This window comes from Microtus oregoni, unplaced genomic scaffold (assembly GCF_018167655.1).
Source record: "Microtus oregoni isolate MIOR12 unplaced genomic scaffold, Mior012 000004F_ref0000308, whole genome shotgun sequence".
NCBI classification, from domain to species: Eukaryota; Metazoa; Chordata; class Mammalia; order Rodentia; family Cricetidae; genus Microtus; species Microtus oregoni.
In genome coordinates, this window is record NW_024543063.1 from 19,096,996 (window position 1) to 19,121,489 (window position 24,494).

General features: G+C 44.3%; 1 protein-coding gene across 1 annotated transcript in view; it reads right to left on the reverse strand.

The window, feature by feature from the left end:
- Positions 1-470: 470 nt before the first annotated feature.
- The window catches only part of Wdfy1 (WD repeat and FYVE domain containing 1), a 56,146-nt gene continuing 32,122 nt past the window's right edge, over positions 471-24,494 (reverse strand). The window contains exons 3-12 of the mRNA XM_041650375.1: positions 22,813-22,886; positions 18,607-18,661; positions 16,452-16,602; positions 14,899-15,011; positions 12,202-12,328; positions 11,159-11,264; positions 6,929-7,030; positions 5,419-5,549; positions 4,279-4,387; positions 471-3,613 (exon numbers count right to left, since the gene is read on the reverse strand). Coding sequence (XP_041506309.1) covers positions 3,554-3,613; positions 4,279-4,387; positions 5,419-5,549; positions 6,929-7,030; positions 11,159-11,264; positions 12,202-12,328; positions 14,899-15,011; positions 16,452-16,602; positions 18,607-18,661; positions 22,813-22,886 — 1,028 coding nt within the window. The 3' untranslated portion in view covers positions 471-3,553. The remainder of the gene's footprint in view (positions 3,614-4,278; positions 4,388-5,418; positions 5,550-6,928; positions 7,031-11,158; positions 11,265-12,201; positions 12,329-14,898; positions 15,012-16,451; positions 16,603-18,606; positions 18,662-22,812; positions 22,887-24,494) is intronic.

Sequence of the window (24,494 nt, forward strand, 5' to 3'; positions counted from 1 at the left end):
CCAACATCTTACGGCATTAGCTCAGGATTCAGTTTTCCTGGCTCTGACTCCCTGTATCTAACCTCACAAGGTTGAGCTGCAGGCACAGGAGAGCCGGAGCCAGGGTCTCTCTTCTCTATGCAGCTCTGTGCAGAGCTATCCTGAGCTACACTAACTGGGGATTCACCGAAGTTTCTAAACTCCAGTAGAGCACTACCCTCCTACACTCCCCTGCCACGGTATGATACGCTAGCACTGGAGGACGGGTCAGACACACAGACAGACAGAGACACAGAAGGACAGACTCTTCTTCACTTTGTCACCTGTAAAATGCAAATGGAAGGTAAACCTGAGGGGTGATACTAGAATGTAAAGATAACGCAGGTAACTTGCCCAGAGCACATGGAATGCCGAGTTAAGTGTGACACAGACACAGACATGGCCTGTGCCGTGCCCAGACCAAACAGAACACACACGAAGCAAGCAGCGTAACAAGCAGGGAGATTTTATTATATGCATAGTCTCCAAAAAAAGAAAAAAATAACAAAAAAAGCCCCACAAAAACAAACCCACAAATAAAAAAGAACAAAATTTTCAGCCTCTCTGGGATACACAGAGCACAGTATTATACGGAAACACAGCTATACAAGAAAAAGTTGAATTACTTTATGTCATCTTTTGCTTCCCAAGTCAATAAAGGCTACAGAATGAAACACTTTGAATTGTTCGTCAATAGAAACTTGCTGCACAATGAAAGTTCAACTTACTCAAAGAGTTATTGTATAGTAAACTGCAGAAGATAGACGAGACATTCAATAATCCGCTCACAATTAACAATTAGACGTCAGCTCCTTTTAGAAATTAGCATGTGTTACATATTTGTTAAGCCTCCCATTATAATGAGCAGATTGTTTTCATTAATAGGAACTGGATTCTTATCATTTAGGGGATATCAATAGTACTTTAATGAAACACTGATTTTCAAAAATATCTTCTTGGATCTGAACTGCTCTCCTATTTTCTGTATATCTGGGTCAGTTCTGACAGTTGAATAAATACAGCTGCTAACAAACTGAATCACAGTGAGGGAGAACAAAGTGAGGGGCTCTAGAGCTAGTGTTTGTGACGTCTTCTAGGCAGCACGTTAAGAGTAAACTGTTACGACCTAGTGACTACTAAATAGATTCTACCAACGTACAGGCCTACTGCTACCACTGGGAACAACTAATACAGGACCACTGAAGACCATGATGAGAATAAAGACTTGACATCCCTTCGTTACACACTAGATCTAAGTAGACTCCCCTCTAACACCCTGCACTTCTTGATTCTTGTTTTTACACATCAGCTTGAGAATTCTGGGATAGGAAAGATGGTAGCTGTTCCTTGAGGAACTATATTAAGTGACCCATTTTGCAACAGAGTCCAAATAAGATAAAAAGCATGAGCCTTACTGTCCCTTCCTCATGTGCCCAGTCAGTAAACTTGAGAATATAATTTTCACCCTCTATAAAAAAATGACCCCATTTGCTACCTGACGCGTAACTCACAGGAAGAGACTGGCATGACTATTTTTGAATGACGTGATCACAGGCCCAACTGCGAAACGAACTGCATTGTCAAACAGTCTGCACTCCTTCCTAAGGTCCCCTGCCCTAATTTGCCCTTAAATACAAATTTCTTCCTTAATATCTATTAGCCCCTTAGAAGCTCAAACCAACCTCATGCTCTCTATGCCACACGGGGTTTTATAACAAGAGGCTTTCGAAATAAAAAATAAAGCTTGAAAAAATATAGAGTATTCAGTTTAATCTACCACAGATGTCCAAAAGTCACATTTTACAGACGTCTTTAGGAAAACAAAAGCACACAGGGTTCAGCACTATTCCACAGGGCAGGACTCCTCAGACCTGTATCCCTTTGCAAGGGCAGAACCACGGACTGGGCAGCCCGAGGAGAACATTCGACACGGCGGTTCCAGAGCATCGCTCAGCCTCCTGTGCAAAGCACACTGGCAACACACGTCTTCCAGAGTGTAAGCGGAATCTGGTGAAGGATCACCAGTTAAGGTGACAAAACATAAAATCTAAAAGGGGCAACACAAACCCTTTGGTCCTACTTCTGAAGACAAGAGCTGTCACTGCAAAGCTAGAACCCAGTATGCCTGGCTGCCTTTCCTTCCCTCATTTGTGTCACAACCACTGAGACATCATAGCTTCACTGCCTCTTAGAAACTATTCCCTGACCTTGATGTAACCCAGCATGGAGCAGCAGCGACATTAGCAAGAGTCACATAGGTGCTGCGGCCATTCACTATTTGGCCTTTAAAGCAGCAGGCCCTTTTCCGCTGTCTCCCGCAGTTCTACTGGAGCAGTTCATGTGCTACAGTTAACACAACATACATAAACATCTGAACATTTACTGCAGGCCTTCCAACCCACTTTTGCTCCTCATCCCGGTTATCTGGTCAAAAACTTTGAAAATGCGTTTTATACAACAGCTTTTCCAAACATGAAAAGTGGTTTAGCAGTTAGGGATTACTGTACAAGACCTGACTGATAATTCTGGCAAAGGGCCACCAATTTCTTCCTATGAAACATGAACAACAACTAGTCACAAGTACAGCATACTATAAAAGCTTCAGAGGACTTTTTCTGAGGGGCAGAAGTTGCTACCATATCACGGGGGCTCATCTTGGGACTACAAATGTATCTGTTAGCAAGACTGGGTTTTTCCATGGACCAGGCTGATGGCATCCATCCCCACCATGCTGGGGGAGCTGGGTTTGCCATGGGTCATGACTAGCTATAAAGAAAAGAAAAAAAAAATGTCAGGAGGCTTGTATAACAGCACCACAAAAAAGCTTTGTCCACAGAGCAGGTGTGGGAGAGAGGGACAATTGTGGGCTGTCTTGTTGTGTGTCAACTGTAGAGACATACACATGAGAAACAACTGCAGCGAGCCAAAGCCAAGAGCAGATCATGGCTCGACCTGACGGGAACAGGTACCTTGAAGAGGTTCTTCAGCAACTTGCTGTGGAGAACACTCACTCACATACGGCCAGCCTGGAGGGAGGAAGCTGGAGTTTCTTAACATCCTACCAACTCCCCCGGAGAAAGACAGAAAGCCCTTCCTCCAACTTCTGCCTGGACAGCAGAGTGCCCGCAGGGGCTTCCGAGGACCCTCTCAGGAGACTCCATGTGTGCTCACAGGTTTGCAGTGAAGTAAGCATTAATCTTTTTGTTAAAATTTTCCCCCTAAACCTTCATTTGCTGGATTACTTCCCCTTACCCACTGGTGCGATATTCATGAGGCAGTTGTGCTGAGGAAATTCTATTCCTTAGGGGACCACCAAGGACAGACCCTTCAGGTGTTATTCCCCACAGATAATTTCCACAAATACCCCAAAACACACTTAAATATATATTTTTTTCTTTTTTAAAAATATTGATTTGTTTTTCAGGTGGTTACTGTCCATTTACATGACAGTGGCTGTCGAGCTACATGAAGGGTTTTGTTTTGTGGAAGTCACTGTGCGTGTGCAAGGTGGAGCGGACATCACTCAGCTTCAGCATCAGTGTGGAGAGAATCCAGTTGCCAGGCTGCAGCCCACCACAGGAGTCATATCCCATATCTACAATGAAGGGACACGGAGAAGGCACACTTACCATGGGTTCTCACTTCAAGAGTCAGCACTGACAGACTTACATACAGACACAGCAATGGAGGTCACGAACTACACTGAAAATAAATCAGCAGCAACAACAAACAACAACAAACCCAAACAATAACAACAAAAACACTTCTAGGTAGCATCTTGAAACCTGAAAACAATGTCATAATAGTCTACTATAATGTCTAAGAATATAAAATATTTCCGTTTCATGACTCAACTGAGTTTAAAACATTTACTTCCAAGTTCTGTTTATGAACTGGAGATTAATTAAAATATATGTGATGATTTTTCACAAACTGAAGAGGGTGTAAAAAAATATTAGCCAAGAAGACAGGAAAGGCTGGAGACAGGGATGGGCAAAGATGGAAGCCAGGTGAGAGCTCAGAACCCACAGGACCTAAGGGCACCTGGTCCTCACAATCAGGACCAAACAACACCCAGAGTGACTCCCCCTCAGGGTGTAGGAAATCATAGCCATCTGCTCAGTCACCGGGGCTATGAGCAGGCAGGCAGTTGATTCTAGAAAGCAAAGGCAAATGGCAATGGTTTCAGGAGTATCCTGAAGCCCATTCACAGCGTGAGGACGGCTCTATCTCAAATGAAATGCTAACAGGCCTGCTTACCTTTACCACACGATCTGTCCCACAGGTCACCATTAGTCCCCTTGCAATGTCCATGGACATATGGGAAATGTTGTGTTTTCCTTCATGAAATGTTGCTAGAGAAGTCCGACTAACAAAGAGAAAGGATCATTGAAACATACTGACTGTACCTGAGCTAAAAGAGCAGCGATCCGCCAGCAACATAGGTGGCTGACACACGATAATGGTGTTAACATTCGTTTCTAAAAAAAAAAAAAAAATAGCACTGGGGGCTGGAGAGATGGCTGGGCAGTTAAGAGCACTGGCTGCTTTTCCAGTAGGACCTGGGTTCAGTGGAGTCCACCACTGTCTGTAACTGTAGTTCCAGGAGAAATGCCCCTGAACCTCGACCGCCCATAAGAGCTATGAGGCTCCGCTCTGTTGCCCGGAGCACCACTCCCTCCCATCAGCTCCCTGACCATCACACAGGCCTCTGCTGCTGCGGTTCTGGCTCAAGAAGACAGGAAAGATAACTGTGATTTTTCTCCTAAGGATCTGCCCACATGAGGGCACTGTGTCTGATGAAGTTATTTCAGAATATCCACAGAAAGCACAGGTCTTTACAGTCTTCTTAGTAACGACATCTGCATGAGTGGACAAAGGTCAGTTTGCTCAGCGGAGCTGTCCACTGATACAAGAACATGTCTCTGCACCAAGTCCTGTGAGACGGGCCCTAGCCGCTGGACTGGACTACCCCAACCACCCTCACAGTACTCAAAAAAAAACCTGTCCCAGCCAGTGGAGAAGCTTGAGATAAACAGTAGCAACCAAAAGTCACAAAGCTAGGAGAGGAACGTCTCCTCAAAATGGTTTATGTGGGTTGGCAAAATGGCTGAACAAGTTAAGGCATTTTTCCAGCCGTCTGATTCTTAAGAAGAAGAGACTCTAATAGACTCTACAAGCTGTCCCTGAACTTCCACAGCCAAGCTGTGACACACACGTGCCCAACCCACAAATAAACAAAAGTAATTAAAAACAGACAAAACAGAAATGGTTTATGACGTTCCAAAGAGATAAGCACATGGGTAGAAAGAAATCTAGATCCTTCCTCAGGCTGCCCTCACTCAATGCCCATCAAACAGAGGGTTGGGACACAGTTAGGCAAATGCCAAGGGCACTCACTCTTCGTCTTTGATGGAGTCATAACAGGAATCACAGACCCGGACCTGGAACTCGAAGCCCATGACTGGGTAGCTGGAGCGCTTGCTGCTGCACTTTCCGCAGACGGCCTTCCCGCACTTCCTGCAGTGATGCTTCCAGGGGAGAGGGAGGCAGGGTTAGTTTTGATTCATGGAAAAGCAGGGAAACGGGGCCAGGGAGGATACGCTTCATATACCCCTGATGCTCACCGCACTTGAAACAACTGACACTTGAAACACTACACAGGCAAGGGTCTCAAAAACATAAACTTCCTTGCTTGCGGGACAACAGCTATGTCTGCTGTTCCATAGTGTCTTGTCTACGATAAGCACCAACATTCAAACCAAACTTAACTTCTTTTAGGAACGCAATTGCTGGAGATGCTAGAAAGAAAAGAGTCTAGAATAATCTGTACAGGCGAATAACGTTCTTTTGACCTTTCAAAGTCTGATCCAGGAAATAAGCTTACTCCAGAACGCTAAAAACCACTCCGGTTATTATTACTCTAGCAGACTGACCGCTAATCCTCTGGCGACCATTTTTCTCTGTCCTATTAATTATTAATGCATAAGAGTGAAACCCACGCTTCCGTGTTTTCTTCAGAAGGAATACCAACTGTACTGTCTTATCCCCACTACGCAAGCATCCCACAGACTTGGCTATTTCAGAGTGTTTCAGGGAAATAAGAAATAAGGAGGCCCAGTCTGGGATGCCAGTCTGGATGGGGCCTTATGGGGCAGTTCTTTGGGTGAAAGCAAGCAAAGCTAGTCACACACACAAATGTTAGGCTAATCCCTCACCACTGACGGTGAATGAAATCACCACACTCTGGGTTAGCTGCCCAAATTCATGCCCGGCCTGAGTGAGCGACCACCTTCGAGGCTGTGCAGGAATGCATCCCACTGCAGGCCTTAGGCATTACATGGGCGAGCGAGCATCTCGTGCTATCAGTAACTCAGAATAGGCTCCTGGGGGCATGCTTCTTAATTTAAAAAACTGTAAGAGAGATTTGAGAGAGCCTTAATGAAAATGTTCCAGGTGTATTTATACTGGCACAACTGGGATGGATGAACTGACAGTCACAGGGTCAGAGAGTGCCCTGGGGAGGGCCATTAATTACCTGCTAGTGACAGCTTAAGACTCATCGAATTTCCTCATTGTTCTAATTTTATTCTTGGCTAATATCAAACACTGACTCTAGTAAGAAATAGTGCCAAATGCAAACAATTCCCACAGTTTTACAACAGATTCTGCAGCGTCTCAAGGCACCCCTAGCTTTCTAATGCAAGACAAGCAAGTGAGCAGTTAGGGAAGGGGTCTGTCTAGCCCCAGGACAGGCTATGCTCGTTATCAGTTACCCAGCAGCAAGAGAAACAATAGAGGAATCAACTGCGTTTGTAGGAGCAAAGCATGATTTTCTAAAAACCCAAATTAGTGATAAAGATGACAAGACACAGAATCCTTAGAGGGTGAGGAAACACTAGCTACTGACCTGTCTCAACCCCAGCGTCTTCGTGTCCCACATCTGCTTTATATTCCAGAAGAAGGGCTGCTCACACTTCTGACAGGAGTCACTTTCCAGCCACTGGGGAGCCTAGGGGCAGCACAGAGTCCAGACATGGGTACAGACTTCTACAACTTTCTAGAGTTAATATTTCTTTTAAATTCCACAAGGAATTTAGCTGAGGTTGCCATGAGCAATACCATGGTATACAGATTTTTCTGTTGCTGTTTTTATGTTTGGTCAGTTTTAGGAGACAATCTCACTGTATAGTTTGGCTGGCCTGGAACTTGTAACAACCCTCCCGTCTCTGCCTCTCAAGAGCTACAAGCATAGGTGTGTACCACCATACCTGACTCACGCTTGTATTCTGACTAATCGTAACAATTTTAACAGTGCTTACAGAGTTGTTCAAATTGTACCTGCAGATAAGAAAATACTTTGACTCTTTAAGGATGGTCATATATTTCTTTTTCATGCTAAAATTACTTGAAATCTATATCCACTTGAATAAAACCCATTTCTTGTGCAACCTGAACTATCTCTTATAGGGCCACTGTAAGACAGACCAACAACATAGAAACTTCTAGTTGTTCTGTGTGGGCATCATGCCAGACAGACTAACTAGCACTCCCTGGCCTGCCCAGTCCTCAGGATCAGGTCCACTCCTCATCTGAATCCTGTGCCCTCACTGCACAGCGAACTCTGCTATTCCTTCCCCCACGCTGACCAGTGAGTGTGCTCTCACCATACACTGGCAGCTGCCACACAGCCCTTCCCAGTGCTGTTTCGTGGGGGCTTCAGACCATGGTGCTGGAGAACGACAGCTAAGCTCTGGTCTCGGAGAGCCACGGACTAAGACTGACTATTACTTTGCTGAACTAGAGGGCAGAGGAGCACAGGGGAATATAAAATATACTTTTAGTACCTTGAGATAGAAAACTATAATCAATGCAGAAATAGGGTTGGAACAAACTTTAATATAAGAAAATCCTTAACTTAATTTTGTTAATACACGAAGTCGGTGTTAAACCCTAAGTTATTATGAGTCACGTGGCTTCGTGACAGCTGTGTAAAGAGGAAAGGGGTTGTCCGCACTGAGAAGAGCAAAGAAGAGCAAGGCAGGGCCAAGGACAATGCTGAGCGCTTGCCCAGGATGGAATGGTCCTGGGTTTGATCCCAGCATGATGAAGTCAGGTGTGGCGATGCATGCCTGTGTCCCAGTGCTCAGGCGGTGGAGCCAAGGAAGACCCAGAGGTCAAGACCATGCTCAGGCTACACAGACTCCCAGGCTGGTGTGAGTTACAGGAGACTCTAGTCTTAAGAAAGTGCACAATGAGGGGACGGTGAACCAGGGCCTAAGTACCCACACTTGGCAAAGGCTCTACCATTCAGCAACACCCTCAGCTCGGAGAAGAGGATATTAACTAAGCACTATGACATCTACATCTTCTCTGCATCCTGTTCCGTCTGTCTAATATGAACAAAGAAAGTGCAAGAATAACCCCATTTGATCCTATTCTATTTGGATGCACACCTTCCTAAGCCTGGATGGAGGGGGGAGGGCCTTGGACACTCTACGGATCCCTGGCAGGGTCAGACCTCGCAGATAGCAGGCTGCTCACCTTAGTACTAGAAAAAAGTTAGTATCTACTAAAAATAAAGCTTCTTTGGGTACAAACTGCTTTATCCCTCTTCCAGAGATGACTAACAGGAAGCCATCTCTGCCACACAGGAAGCACCTTGACAGGCAGGACAGTATTTTCCTTTTCCTACATGTGCAACTGCAGTTCACAATTATGTCACCTAAAGGAGGGGTACTACTCCCACTTTCTGACAGCATTTTCTGAAAGAATGCACCAAGGAAAACAAAGGTGTGTTGAGATTGGGGTGCTTCAACCTGTGAGAGAATCCCAAGTTATCCCTGGCCAAACAGGAAATGCATCCTCCCTCTCACCTCTGTTCTCTCAGAACAAGACTGGGGAAGGAAGGACCAAGAACCCAGGACACCGAACAGCACATCAGCGGCTGAGGAATGCAGAGCACAGCCCTGAGAGACCTTTGCAAGGAAAGAACCTTCATGGAGCCATGCAAAGCTGGTGCTACACTATGTTGTACAATTCACCACTCCAAGCCTTACCAAAAGATTTTTAGAATGTGCCAACTAGAAGTCAAACTGTAGCCATGTAACCAGAGTTTCCTGTTTGGCGTGCCACACAAGGCTGCCAGGAAACTTAGCAATTAGAACGCCTCTGTATTAGGATCACATATTATCAGCTATGGGGCAGTCTGTTTTCTTCAACTTGCCCACACGTTTCTTGTGGGTAGGAAGCTGAAAACAAGTTTGTCGCTACTGCTTCCTATAGACAACTCCCTGATTAGCACTTAAGGGACACACTAAAAACCCAAATCTACGCAGTGAGAACCACGGTTATTATGAGGCAACACAAAGCAGAGCCACTCATAGAAGCTTCCAGGGGACTTTGGATTAACACGGCACCCACTGCAATGGCACATGGGGTGCACTGAACTGCACAATGACCTACAGGATAGTATAGGGAACACATGTGACATCATGTAAGATAATACCTGCTACAGTGCAGTATCAAAAAGGATTCACCAAGACTGGGGAGATGGCCCAGTGAGTAAGAACCTTGCAGTACAAGCGTGAGGATCTGAACTGATTCCCAGAATTCTAGTAAACATCACACAGTTACACATCTGTAACTCCAGTGAGGGGTGGTCAACAAAGAGACAGGATTGCTTGCGCTTGCTGTCCAGCCAGCCTAGGCAAAAACCATTAACTCCACGTTCAGTGAGAGACCCGTCTCAAGGGGACAAAGCAAAGGGAAGAGAGTAGGGCATAAGTCAGTACACACACAACACAACACACACATGTACACATAATTCAAAAACCACAGAACATCAAAACACATCTACCATATGTTCCCCTAAGTTGCCAGACTGTGTGGCCACGCCGTGGTGAAAGCTTGGTGAAGGTTCCTTTAAGAGGAACTCTCCTTCCCATGCATCGCCCTTCTGAATCCACTTCTGCTATCAACATCACAAGCCACAGCTGTCACTGAGCAAAGACGGACCACCCTGGTCCTAGCAGAGATGAGCAGGAAATCCTGCCTGAAAACCATCTGATGACAGCTATAAAAAGCCTCTGGATGTACACATCCCTCCCCCGGAATCTATTTTCAGAAATTTGCATGGGGCGAGTAAGTGAAGAACCGCACACGGACAAGGTCGAGCGCACTCACTGCAGTGTGCCCTAAAATAAAAGGATGACGGGAGCCTGCACAGACAGTTAACAGCACTAAAGAAATGGAAGAGGCCTAGACATCACCCTAGGAAATGATCTCACTGTGGAGAAGAGAAAGCAGACACCCAGAGACTAAGGGACTTATGTAAACAAGGCTTCACACCTAGTTAAGTGGCTCAATGAAATTTAAAAATCAAGTTGCCAAAAAAGAAAACGGTTATCAGCATGGACTCACTGGGAGAGAGTGCAGCACAAGATAGAAGCAGAGAAAAGAGGCACAGTTTCCCTGCAATGACCATCGCCTAGCTCTGTCCTGCGACATCCTTCTCGGAGCTTCCAAACTGAAACACTCTGGACTTGCACGAATACTTCAAAAGGCCTTCATGGGCCCATCCCTGGATGAGTTAGAAGGCTGCTGGCTGCAAAGAGTCCTCCCGTTATTCAACCTAAACACTGCCCATTAACACCAGAAAGTCTCACCCGGGGCAGGTTATGGAACGGCAGAGAGGGCTGAAGAGATGGTTGAGCCAGCAAGGTGCTCCCTATGAGTTCAGAACCTAGGCACTTACACAAAAAGCCAGGCAGAGTGGTATATGCCTGTCATCCCACTGCTGAGAAGGCAGAGGCTTGGGTTCCTGGGGCTTGCTGCCTGGCCAGGCTAGTGAAATCTGTGAGCGCCAGCCTTAGTGTCTCCACCACTAAGATGGAGAGTAAGAGAGAAACCCTGCACCCATGCACACACAAGAACACAATAGATACACATCACACTTACACACATGCAAATAAAATAGGTTAATGTCTAAAATTTAAAAGAACTTTGTTAGACAATAATTCACAGATGGAGCCGTGAGAAAGGGGGGATTGTTTATATGACTGCCAACCTGCAAGGTGGAAAACTGAGCAGTCAGAGAAGGGCTCTCCTCTGACCTGCCGGCCATGTTCTTGCTCCTTACCTCTTCTCTGCTAACGTCCATGTTCCACACTGCAATTCCGCCATCTGAGGAGCAGGAGACAAGCTGCCTCGTGAACTGCAGGTAGCACAGTGACTGCACCCTGTCGCTGCAAACGGAGCACAAGTCACACGTCAACACACAACAGCCTGGAAACGCCCCACCGGAACTCAGCCCTCTCCACTCTATTATGGGGGCTACTTTAGCACTCACTACCCAGGTCTCACTCTCTACAACATAAATGCTGCTCCTTTTGAATCTGTCATCGAAACTGCCAGTCAGAGAAAGGTAAGAACTGCAGTTTTCTGTGGCCATCACCATAATCTCTCTTTCACACAGTTTATTTACTTGTGAAAACAAAACAGAATATAACTCTTACTGGAAAGCAGTTCATATGCAAAAGTAGAGAGGCCACGAGGGCCATGAAAGTCACCTCTCACGCAGCCACAGGGGACTCACGTGCACACGTAGGGAGAACTCTGCCCTCTTCCCAAAGGCTCTCGGACCTGGATGCCACGCAATCTCCTGACCTGGTAACTTTTGCACCTTTCTCCTGGCTAAGTTTCAACTTGATTGTAATTGCAGTAAACAATTATGGCCTGAGCAGCATCAAGGAAGAAAGAAAACCACAGTGAAGGAGCAAAGAAAGGAATCCTTTTTCACAAGCTGGACAAGCAGCCCTAAGCATTACAACATCAAAGCTTAAGGGACTTAGCTACTGATGCACCTGTTACTTTCTAATAAGACATATTTTAGGGTTTAATAGACCACTTATGTCCCCAGCTCAGGCGGAGCCCCGTACTTTAATACAATCTGCCATGGTCAAAGTTCTCGCCTCCAGTCTCTGATCCATGGTGCTCTAAGTAGGTATTTCAACAGGGCCACTCCTTGGGAGAAGAGCGGTGACCTCTGTAGACTAACGAGGAAGAACACCTCACACTCCATTTTGCTTTGACTCAGGACAAAAGCAATGAAAATGAAGGCAGGAGGGAAGAGCAGTGCCCTCCTTTCCTGACTCAGACCTCCATCCCCTAAAGGTCACGTACTGGTGGCCCTGAAGGAGAAGTGTTCGGCCTTTCCGTCCCCCGATGTCCCACATGATGATGCTGTTGTCGGATGCTCCTGAGAAGAGTAACCGCTGAATGGGGTCCCACCAAAGGCAGGCGATACTACCTAGGCACGTGAGAGAGAAGGGTCAGACAGAACTCAGCATCAGGACACATGTGCGACGGGAAAACCCAACTGCCAGCCGGCCCTTTGAATAAAACATCTCCCTCTGTCATAAAAGGGTCATTCAAACCACATCCCCACGAGTCACGGAGAAAACATTGCAAGTCCATCATCCAGAGTTGGAAGATGAGGATGTGACCGTGAGACGCACAGCTCTGAATTCAAAGGCTTTAAAGTTTGTCCTTGCAGGCAGCTCCACGGGCTGCGGCGTCTCTTTTTAACCATCTTATATCTCTGGTGAGTGAGAAAAGGGTTCTGTGCACCTGGGAACTTCTGGGACTTCCAGAGGCTCGTGAGTTGCTTAATTCCTGCATCTTAATGAGCCTTCCTTCTATGTACTACCTGTCATGAGTCATGTGGACTTTCAGTGATGCAACTGTCTTTGAGTTACCCCTGCTCCTGTAAGGTAACCCCCTCATCCATATTCCTGGGAGTAACCCCAATAAACTCATTGGTACACCAAAAAAAAAAAGTTGTTTTTGTTTTTGTTGCCACCAATAATTTATAAAGCAGCTAGATATAAAACATCAGTTCAGAAAACTTCTGGAGAGAAAAAATGTCAAGAAAAATACGTGTAGTTTACTGTGGGTATTTTATTACAATATAAATCTAGGTTATTCCAGACTCATGAGACTTTATAGAAATTTACCCTAGGATGCTTTTATCTCTAAAAATTAAATTAATGCCTCAAGAAAAAAAAACAATGCTGTAGGTGCACAAAATAAATATATCAAAGTAGTTCAGCTTAAAAAAAAATTCCAACCCTTACATTTCACACTCTAGACAGCTTATCAAATTGAATGGCCCTGGGAGAATATTTTGTTTCTAAAGATTTCTCTTGCAGGAGTGTCTTCCACCACTACTACTGACCTGGGAAACAGCTGCTAACAAAAAGTAATGCTGAACCTGTGACACAAACAGTTCTCCTGGAGGGACACAGAAACCTGTGACACAAACAGCTCTCCTGGAGGGACACAGAAACCTGTGATACACACTGACAGTTCTCCTGGAGGGACACAGAAACCTGTGACACACACTGACAGTTCTCCTGGAGGGACACAGAAACCTGTGACACACACTGACAGTTCTCCTGGAGGGACACAGAAACCTGTGACACAAACAGCTCTCCTGGAGGGACACAGAAACCTGTGACACAAACAGCTCTCCTGGAGGGACACAGAAACCTGTGACACACACTGACAGTTCTCCAGGAGGGACACAGAAACCTGTGACACACACTGACAGTTCTCCAGGAGGGACACAGAAACTAGTGAAGCCACCTTTACTAGCAGTTAAGAAAAGTCAGTTTCTCACATAAACCTCAAAACAAAAGTGAAAACAAAACAAAAAAGTCCTCTGCAAAATGAGCTTTGGGCCCCATCTGTTTTTTCTGAATCCTGTTGGGTCCTGTGCCCCTCCTGTGTCAGTGCCCTAAATCACAGATACAGATGGTCTGACAGGAGAACCACTAAGTAGTCTCAGGGCAGCTTCAGCAGGAGCTCTGCTTCTCCGCAACAGCTGCCTAAGGCGTTATCCGTTTCTCTTTTCACCTTTCCCCCAGAGTCCCTGACCTCAGAAGGTCTATTTCATCCAAACAACTTAGCTAGAAAGTGTATGATACATCCAACATGTTGCACTTGAACACCTAAATACCATCTTAAATAAACACACTATTGAGCCTCTCAACAAATGTTCAATTCTCTAGTCTAAGCTAGAGACCTCAAAGTTCCAAACCATGACTCACACAGAAATGGGATCCAACCACTTGAATAAAAATAAGCAAACAAACAAACCCACATTGCATTTCGGCTCCGTGGTCAATGAAATCAACGTGTCACTCACACATATATAAAACGTTTCCCGTCCTCCATCGAGCCCCACCACCACAATGTGCTACAGACTCAGGGAGTTTTATCTTATGATTCACTCTCCCAGGTCATTAGCCAGTGCCTGGTGACCAAGTATAAAGCTGAGCAGCCCACAGTGGTTCTCTAATTGTACTGCTCTGGAAACTCATAAAATAAACAGAACAGTAATGAGAACTCTTCCAAAGGTCTGTTTAAAAGACATGGTCTGGGGACGGAAGTGTAGGTCAGTGGTGGAGTTCTCACTTGGCATGCGCCGGCCTGGGTTCAAAACCCCTGCCCCTGAAAAGTTTTTATGGAAACAATAGTTTGAAAAGGTTGTTGGGCACGGCGGCTCACAACTAGCTGACGGAGGAGGATTCTCATGAGCCGAGGACAGCCAGCGTCAGGGAATCTTAAAAAAACTCCATCCACTCATCAGTCAATAAGCAAACAAGGTAAGCAATACAAGGCATCCCTTTAAACAATGCACACAGGATTTCTGTTGAATGAAATGGAACGCGACACCCGACCCACACTTAGTTATCTTTTCAATCCCATCAAACTGAAAGCTGGCCAGTCACAGGGAGGGGAGCACTCCCCAAACCACAGAGCTGCCGTCGGACGTTGGATGCCTAACCTAGGAGAGAAACTTATGGCCAGGCCTACCTTCATGTCCCTTGAGGGTTGTGATCACTGAACAGGCATTCTGCTCCAGCTTCAGCAGGGTGATCTGTCCCGAGTAATCTCCAACGAAGGCATGCTGAGTATCCAGATCATACCTGAGAAGCAGTCAAGGACAGGTGACAGGAGCCATCTCAGCACGTTCCCACAGAGCAAGCAAGAGCAGCCATAGACAAAGGCTTCACACGGAACTCAGGCATTCTACGACAACGACCACAGACCTGAAATCACGATGTGAGAGACAACGAGCAAATAGCAAGGGCGTGACAGGTATACGCTGAAAGAAAAACTAAAGCAGCTATAGGGAAGCTAGCTTCCACCCAACAGTTAATATGCCGAGGGCAATAGAACAGGAACCAGCCATAAAAAAAGTGAGAGCTGGTAAAGATGACAGATAGGCAGTTCCAAACAAGTTACAATAAAACATTAATGAATACAATTGCTAAATAGTGAAAATAACAAACATACACATGTATACACACATACACAATGCAACAGGATGATATTTTGCAAAGGAGCTCTGAAAACAATGTCACACTGACAGCAAGTACAGACTCATCTTCCTTTTGGTGGAGAAAATCTAGCTTTAAATGAAGACAATGGCTTCCTTTAACTTAAGGTAGTTCATAACCCAGATATCAGGGCTCTGGGGTGGTCGCCAGTGTGAAGGTTTTAATTACCATAACAACTCACTCCTCACTCCCTCTGGAACCACAGGCATTTGTAGAAAGTCAGCACCGTATACAAAACAGCAGAACTACGACTAATATTCTACAACACAGGTCAGGGGAGCTACAAGACAGGCCATCCATGGCTGTGATTTCGTGTAATGTTCTGCAAAGCCATTAGGAGAGCTCTCGTTTATGACAGAAAAGCTCACTTAAAGCCAGGCAGTGGTGGCGCACGCCTTTAATCCCTACCGTCAGCAGGCAGAGGCAGGCGGATCTCTGTGAGTTTGAGGTCAGCCTCTTCTACAGAGTAAGTGCCAGGACAGGTATCAAAGCTACAGAGAAATCCTGTCTTGAAAAATCAAAAAAAAAAAAAAACAAGAAAAAAGAAAAAAACCTTACTTAAAATACATGAACATTTCTCCCTTGTATGGGCCTACACTGTATGGTGCTATGTTAAAGGTTTATTTTAAATAGCTCATGTTATGCATTCACTTGTAACAACTTAAGAAAATTGATTTTATATTTTGTGTGTGTGTGTGTGTGTGTGTGTGTGTGTGTGTGTGTGTGTTAGAGAGGTATACCATGGCATCATGTACTACCTAGGGTGTTGTTTATGGTCTTCATCTTGTCATCACTGGTGCATACAGCAAGCAGGAGTCACCTGAAGCAGAGGTGAGCTGTGTGTAAAATAACTTTCATAGAGCTGGAAAGTTAAAGCAGGGATTGCCATCATCTGGGGGAACCCAAGGCACCTTGGATTTGAGATTAAATCCACAGGAATCATTCTGTCTCAGAACAATTAATAACTCAATTCCAAATTAAACAGTGAGGTAAGAGTGATGGGAAGGCGTACACTCTGAAGGATACTGCAAGCAGGAAGCCCAGGATGTGAAGAAGTGACGACCAAGCATGTTCCCACTGCGTGTGCACATCCAGCTCACACACTTGTCGTGGCCTGTGCTGATCACCCACTCGGCGGCCAAGCTGAAGATGATGGCGGACACTCGGTTCTGGTGGGCTGCAGGAGACAAACGGAGGGTCAGTGCCCGTCAGGACAGAAGGGATTTTCAGAAACACCTCCCCATGCTGGGTGAGAGCTGAGGCTCAACTTCCACAGTGCAGTCATGATCCCAGGAGATGCCAGACAATCTGCTTCTCCCCATCCCCACCATGCACTGGCACAGGCTCTCTCCAAAGTCCTGGGCCACCTCACATAGAAGGCTGTCAGAAACACTAAAGAGGCATGCTCAAGAAGGATTCCAGCAACAGAAAACAAGAATTTTTTATCATTATCTCTCTGTGTTCAAAGGAACATTTTTACTTTTGCTCTGACGACCTTAATATGCCGTCTCTATACACAGTGCAAATTTTTCTCAAGAGAGCAAGAGTGTATTTTATGTGCGGATTACTTTATCATTGCTCATGCCTTTCCCGCCATGACAGACGGACTTTATTCTTGTTCATACCTTTTCTGCATGGTAGACGGATGAGCCCTCACACTTTAAGGCATAACATGACTTCTCTACATCTGGCACAAGACTCTGTACACAGCAGGTATCTACTAAATGCGCAAGCTGATGGATAAAGTCAAAGGCCAGACAGAGACAAGGCTACTAATGCTGTGTGAGCTGTTCAGAAGAACTGAGAGGCTCAGAATGCTGATGTGACTGTCGGGCAGAGCCCGTGACAAGGCTGTGCTCCCCGAAAGCCCTGAAACTTCAAGGGTGCCCCACGGCTCTCAGGCATAGGTTCCCGCAAACCAAATCCCAGATGGTGACTGAGTGGGCTTCTTGTTTACTTTTTTCTGCTTTAACGATATTTCTAATTTCCACAAACAAAGGGTGCATATTAATTTCAGATATAAAAACTGAGGGAGATGGCTTTTATTTATAAACTACATCTTATAATTGAAATATATATAATTTGATCTGTCTGACCCCAAACACTTTTCCTACTAAATCTGTGGCTGTCAAGCTGAGGTAAGATAAGGTTTATCCCAGATCACGGTAAAGACCTCAGAACGACAGTCAATTACCTTTCTCAGCTGTCTTATTCGTAGGCTTAGATGCTTTTTGCTACTGTAGTTTTTCAGTATTTTCTTTTAGGGAAGAACGGTGAAGCCTGTTAGTGCTTATCCTGCTTCACACATGGTTTCTAAACTCTCGCATGTGGTAAAATTTAAAACATGGCAAACTCTATTCACTCTTCCACAGATTTCTAGATGTCATAAGTCACCAATGAAACACAAACTCTAGAATCCACTACAAAACTATGCTGTATATAACCAGTAGAGAACTCTGGAAACTTAAATGCAGATTTAATAAAATGTGTATTTGACAGATGTTCCAAAGCACACCTTTTAACTCAGTTACAACACACTGCAAATCATAATGGACATTCACGGAAGACAAATGGCCAACCCTAAATAAAGCTGAAGACATTTAAAACACTCCTCTCAAACTGGCACCAACTAATAAGGCAGCAATGGTAGGAAGATCCAGCAAGAGAGAACCTCGGTCACTCATTGGTCATGGAGCTGCAAGGAGCTGCACTTTTGTTGAGAAAGCGGTTTGCAAAAATAAATCTGTAGCATTAAAATAACTTTTTAAGTGTCTGACCTGACTATTCCACTTGCAGGACTTTGTCTTAAGTAGAAGTCATCAAAATTAAACACCTAGAGTCAGTGTTGCTGTCATGAGCACACAGTCATACATATAACTGTGAATCACACCCACAGACATGTGCACGTACACACAAATGCACGTATGTATACTGCACTGTATGTTAATCAAAAACTGGAAGCAGTGCACATCTTCTTCCAATAATAAAAAAATAGTGAAATTAAATCTTGTACACTTACCCAATATACAAAAATTTAAATGCAGGAAGAAGGAAAAGGATGGCAAATAACTTAATAGTCTCTCATGTAACTGGTGCAGTAACATGGAAACGTTAACATGGAAACCTACCTTCGATGTGTGTGGATTTAAATACGTACACATGCGAGAGTGTGTGTCATTACCTGGATAGGTCTTGATAAAATTCATTTTATTAAAATCTTCAGAAATGTGAAATTCCTAAAAGCAAGCATATACAATAAGAAGACAGTTACAGTTCTGTAAATAATAGGAGCTCAACTTGAAAAATGAATCAAAATCCAAAAAAAAAAAAAATGCTTGTCATAAGGCATGGCACTCAAGATGAGCTACAGAGGGGATGTGAACTGCTCTTCCCAGAAAAGCTGATTGGGTCCTCATTCTTTAGGAGGAATCAAACAGCAGGAATCCTACAAAGAAACTGCTGCTGGCCAGCTCAGCATTGAGTCCAATACTTCCTCCAAGTTTGCTAATTTTGCACCTTTGGCTATGCAAAACTAAATTAATAAACCTCTCAAAACAATACGTAAGGAGCCAATGTTAAAGATCTGTTGTCAATGTTGCTGATGACTTACAGGAAAGACATGGGGATGGCTCGACAATTTAATGAGGAAAATAAGCATGTTGTGTGCATAAAAATACCCTCGCAATCACAACCTTTAGAGATTATGGAAGGTCTTTGGATATTCTTATATTTTTCAAATAACTACGAGAAAAAAAAGCACTTCTGTAATGAAAAGAATCAATAAAAGTTAAAAGACTATGCACTAATTAAGAATCCTATTGATCAGTGTTAAATTGTTAAGTTGCTATGTAATGCAGACATTATAAACTGTAGACTCATTTAGAGTGAGAAAACACACACACACACACACACACACACACACACACATAAAAAGGAATTCAGGTTTCCTGTCCTCCACCTAGCTTTGCTGGCTACGAAAGGTCATCAGCACTGTAAATGAGAAAACCGACAAGGCGGCCAGCCCAGAGACCAACTGCTGACAACTGCACTGTCCCTTCCTGCTGCAACTACCGCCTTCACATGTAGTGACTGCAGCCTGTTCCTCAACCAAAAGCCATCGGGAGAAGGTGCTCACTTCCCACACTTGTGGGCTTACCTCACAGGGCTGTGTGCGTCATCATGAGAGTCCTACAAAGTCACTGGAAGGAGAGGGGCAGAGCTCTGCCAGTCATTGCTGCACTATGTGCAGAGTGGCCCTTGCCCCCTGCCAATGCTGGATGAATGATAGGGCAGCATCCCATCCTTACCTTTGGCTCTTTTTTCGCTGCCATTAAACAGAATCATGGCATCTTTGCATTAAAGTGCAGATCAACTAAAACAACAATGAAGATCTTTGACCTACATAAGACTCTTCATCCTCTTTCCAGCAAAACCCCTTTCCTAGGATTAGCCCTTATTAGTCACCCTAAGGATTTCCCACTATGGTCCCTTCTGTTACCACTGTGCTCCAAGCTTCTATGTCTGCAAGGAGAATGTGTTCCCTCCTACCCCTGGCTGCATTCTTCTACCTTTCTACCTACCTACCCACCCATCTATCTATATACCTACCTACCTATCATCTACCTACTACCTACTATCTATTATCTATCTACTTACCTATCCACCTATCATCTACCTCTATATCTATCTTCTATCTATCTATCTATCTATCTATCTATCTATCTATCTATCTATTTTTTTAGCAGACATGTAAAATACTAAATAATCCCTAGAAAATTTTCAAGCACACTTTGTTTTGACAGTTCTTCCCCCTGCACCATTTCTCCCCACACCTTGTAGCACCCCACCCTTGGTCTCTTTCTTCCTTCATGACCTTTGTGTCTTTGTGCCCACCCCCTCCCTCCTCACTGTCTAGCTCATTGCTTCCTAACTTCTTAACCTGTACTCACTCTTACATCCGTTCATACATAAACACATGCTGCCCTTCTCGATACAGCTTTATCTCAGTCTCTCTCTGTTGCCTGTGTTTTCTGAACTCACCACCTCCCTGCTCCCTTCTCCAATTGCCACCAGAAGCCTTTTCTTCCTCGGGAAATTGCACCAGCCTATGAAATTCAAGCCCCAAATCTGGTGTCACCTGACATCTTCTGTTGTCCTCTCCAACTGTACCTACAGCAAACATGACAGGAGGCATCTTAAGTCATCTGTCCACTTCTGAGGATACTGTCTTTGAGCCCAGATTCCTGGTTGCTATAGTAACTTGACTTTCCTTTCCATTCTTGTTACTCTCCAATCCAGTCTCCACAGTTAGTCACTTAAGAATATCACCAGGCACAAGAATATAAGCGGTGCCTATAATTCCATCCTTCTAGAAGGGTGAGGTGAGAGGTCATAGGTCTGAGGTCAACGGCGGCTACACAGTAGGTTCTAGGGCCAGCCTGAGTAGTGTAGTGAAATCCTATCTGAAAGAGGTGAAGGGGGATATGAATCACCTCATTTTGTATGCCTGTCAAAAACCTTTGTGCTAGCTTCTCAACACACAATAAAATGTAAAACTTTACTCGCAGTTCTTTCATGACCTGGCTCCTGTCCACATTTCAGTTATGCCTGGATCCTCCCTCTGTTGTTCAGTACCAACCAGCCAAGATACCTGCCTCCATCACAGACCTGTGCCACCTCAAGTCTTTACTAAACTTCCACCTCTGGAAACCAAGTAAAGACAATGGGAAAAGACAACACGCACTGGGCTAGCTTTGGGCAGCCACATGCAAAAGAAGTGTGAAGCCATCCCTCAGACCATCTACAGAAATTAACTAATAATGGGGCCAAGATCTAATATAAAACTAAAGTGTAAAACTCCTAGAAGAAAAGAGAAGTATAATGTGCCTGTTCCTATGACAGGATTAGGACATTATGACACTCAGAGGGATATGGCCACAGATTAATTTACTCCTATGAAAACAGGAATAAGACCTTGAGCCAGGTAATTAAAAGTTCCTTAGATATTGTAGCCAAAGTACAAGCAACTAAAAGAAAGGGAAAAAAAGAAGATAAATTGGACTTTACAAAACTTAAAAATGATTGAAAAGACAACCCTTATGATAGGAGAGGTTTTTGCAAATTGTGTATCTGATAGGAGTCTAGTATCTAGCACTAAATAAGAACTTATAAACAAAACCCAGGGCACCAGACGGTGACACGTACTTCTAAGGTCAGTGCTTTGAAGGTAAAGGCACTAAGGTGGCAAGTTCTTGGACAGCTTGAGCTATAAAGCAAGGTTTTCTCTTTCACAAAAATAAATTAACTAAAAATGGACAGAGGAATTCCTGAAATATTAAATAGTCACCACATGACCCAGAAATTCCATTCCTACATATCCAGCAAACTGAAGAATGCAGGTTCACACAGGGACTTATCCACGATGCTACAGTACCAATGTTCTTAACAGCCCACATGGAAATAACCCAATACCAATCAACCCATCAATGAACAAAGTGGGACTTCTCTATCTAGGCGAATACTCTGTCTAGGAGAACATCAGTCTACCACATAAAGGGATAAAGTAACGAATCAAAACTTCAACAAAGAAGACCCCTCAACACACACATAAGGAGCTACACATAGAACATGACTCTATTCACACAATACATGGAGGACAGACAACTCCCCATTCAGAGAAAGCAGATCAGAGACAGCCAGATGGGGGAGGTTGTACCAGGGAGCAACGGCCAATGGAGACACAAGCTTTCTTTGGGGGACGTGAAAATGTCCTGCAATTAGGAAATGGTGATGCTGACATAATCTAATGAAGACACACAACACTACAAACCACTAAAATGTTCATGCACCAACATGGTGCATGAGTTACATTTCTATTGAGAAAATGAGTAGATATGTACACACAACTAAATTGAAAAAAATCACCAGTCAGTAAGAGACTGAAAGTTTAAATATCCCATCCTTCACCAAAGGTTGTTCGAGCTGCACGGCTTTCCTCTAGAGTCACAAGAGTTCCCGGATGAAGAGTTGGTCTTCCTTCTCAGCTGTCTTTCACAGAAATACACACATACACAGGTTCTCCACTACCCTGTCGAAGACAGCAGCAGCTACAGGCTTCAAACCCCCTGTAAAAAGACGGCAGCAGCTACAGGCTTCAAACCCCTGTAAAAAGTCTGCGCTTTGTGGGTCCCCTGAGCACCAAGACACTAATCAAGAGAGCATTTTGAGATCCATGGAAAATAGTTTATAGGAATCAAATTGAACTCATTTTCAGTCTAACATCTATGATGAATCAGACACTGCTAATGCGAACAATGTGCTCAGCATAAGGAATCGTGGGGTAGAGCCTTACAAAGGGCATATTGAATACGTCAGAGACGCTACCTACCATTATAGCCCCATTATCCTGGCCCACAAATATCCGTCTGCTGTCATGGTGATAAGCCATAGTAGAGCAGGGAGCTGCCAAAAAGACAAAGACCACATTGTGAGAAAAGCTACATACTGGAAGCCATTTTTAAAAGCATATTATTATTAAGAAGAGTTATGTGGTTTAGGTTTCAAAAAATAGACAAAATGCTTTATGAAAAATAAATTGTACATATTAAAAATGTAACTGAAGTTCCCCATGGCTTAAGTTTAAAAGTGGAACTCTGTGAGTCATTTCACAGTTGCTTTTAGAACTCTGGGTGAAGTCTGGCAGCAGGAAGTCTCGTCTGCATGGAACTCCTATTGTAGTACAGATGCCTCTGGGAATCAGTGTTTCTGAGCATGCTCACACCTTTCCCCAGGAAAGACCATGATTAGTTGACTCTAAAAATGAAGGGTACTGACATGAGAATTCCAATCCCGTGACATATGTGAGCAAGCTAGGAAGCTCACCGTGGGATTACTCTTTTCCCAAGAGAAAGATAAAACCTTTCCCCCTTTGTAATAACATACAACCCATTTGTAGTGTGTGCTAAGCAGAGCTGTGACTGCATGGGATAGCACTGACCTCTTTTAGGCACGCACCCATTATGGCCAACCCATCCCTCTCCCAGGAATCATGGGCAACAGAAACTTCTTAAACAGGAAAAACTCCAAATTGTCTTCTAAAAATCAGAACAACTGTGATTTCTAAAACTCAATATTTAGAGACAGAACTGTTTGGGTTCATGTTGCATAAATAATTTTAGCTGGCAACAAAAGATCCACAACCTGAAAATGCACTTCAGAGGGACATAAACCAGATGTGTGTGGCTTTGAATTGAAATTGCTTATCAAAAATAAATAAACAAAAGAAAGCTGGGCTGGGTGGTGCAAGCGTGCAACTGAGCATTCAGAAGGCAGAGAGAGGAGGATCACAGTTCAAGGTCAAACTGCCTACCCAAAAAGTTCCAGGCCTGCCTGGGGTACATGCGGACTGACACAGTCTCAAATCCCCAAAAAAAAGTCAAAGAGAAAAAAAAAAACCTCGAAAGGAAGTTAGCACTTGAGGTTTTCTTACTCCAATGAGCTTATACTATTTTTGGCCTTATTTAGTGTGTGTGTGTATGGCGGGAGTTATACTTATTTGTGTACATGTATGAATGTGCAGCCAGACCTAAATTGAGTGTCTTTCCTTGATCTCTCTCCACCTTTATGTTTTGAGACAGGGTCTTCTCACTGAACCCGAAGCTGACTGATTCAGCCAGGCTGGCTAGCCAATCAGTCAGCTTCGGAGATCTGCCTGTTTCCACCTTTTCTCTTCTCTATGCCACATCAATGGTGCTGCAGGAAAACAGCATTGTGCCTGGCCCTTCATGTGGGATCTGGGGATCTGGACTCAGGTTTCTGTACTTGTGTGACAGGCACTTTACTGACTAAGCAATCTCCCAAAGCCCTGGGCTCATACTCTGCCAAAGAAAGCATCACAAAGAATTGTACCCAAAGACAACGAGAAGATCACATTAGGGAAAGACTGGAAGATCACACTAGGGAAGGACTGGAAGGTCACACTAGGGAAGGACTGGAAGGTCACATTAGGGAAGGACTGGAAGGTCACATTAGGGAAGGACTAGAAGGTCACATTAGGGAAGGACTGGAAGG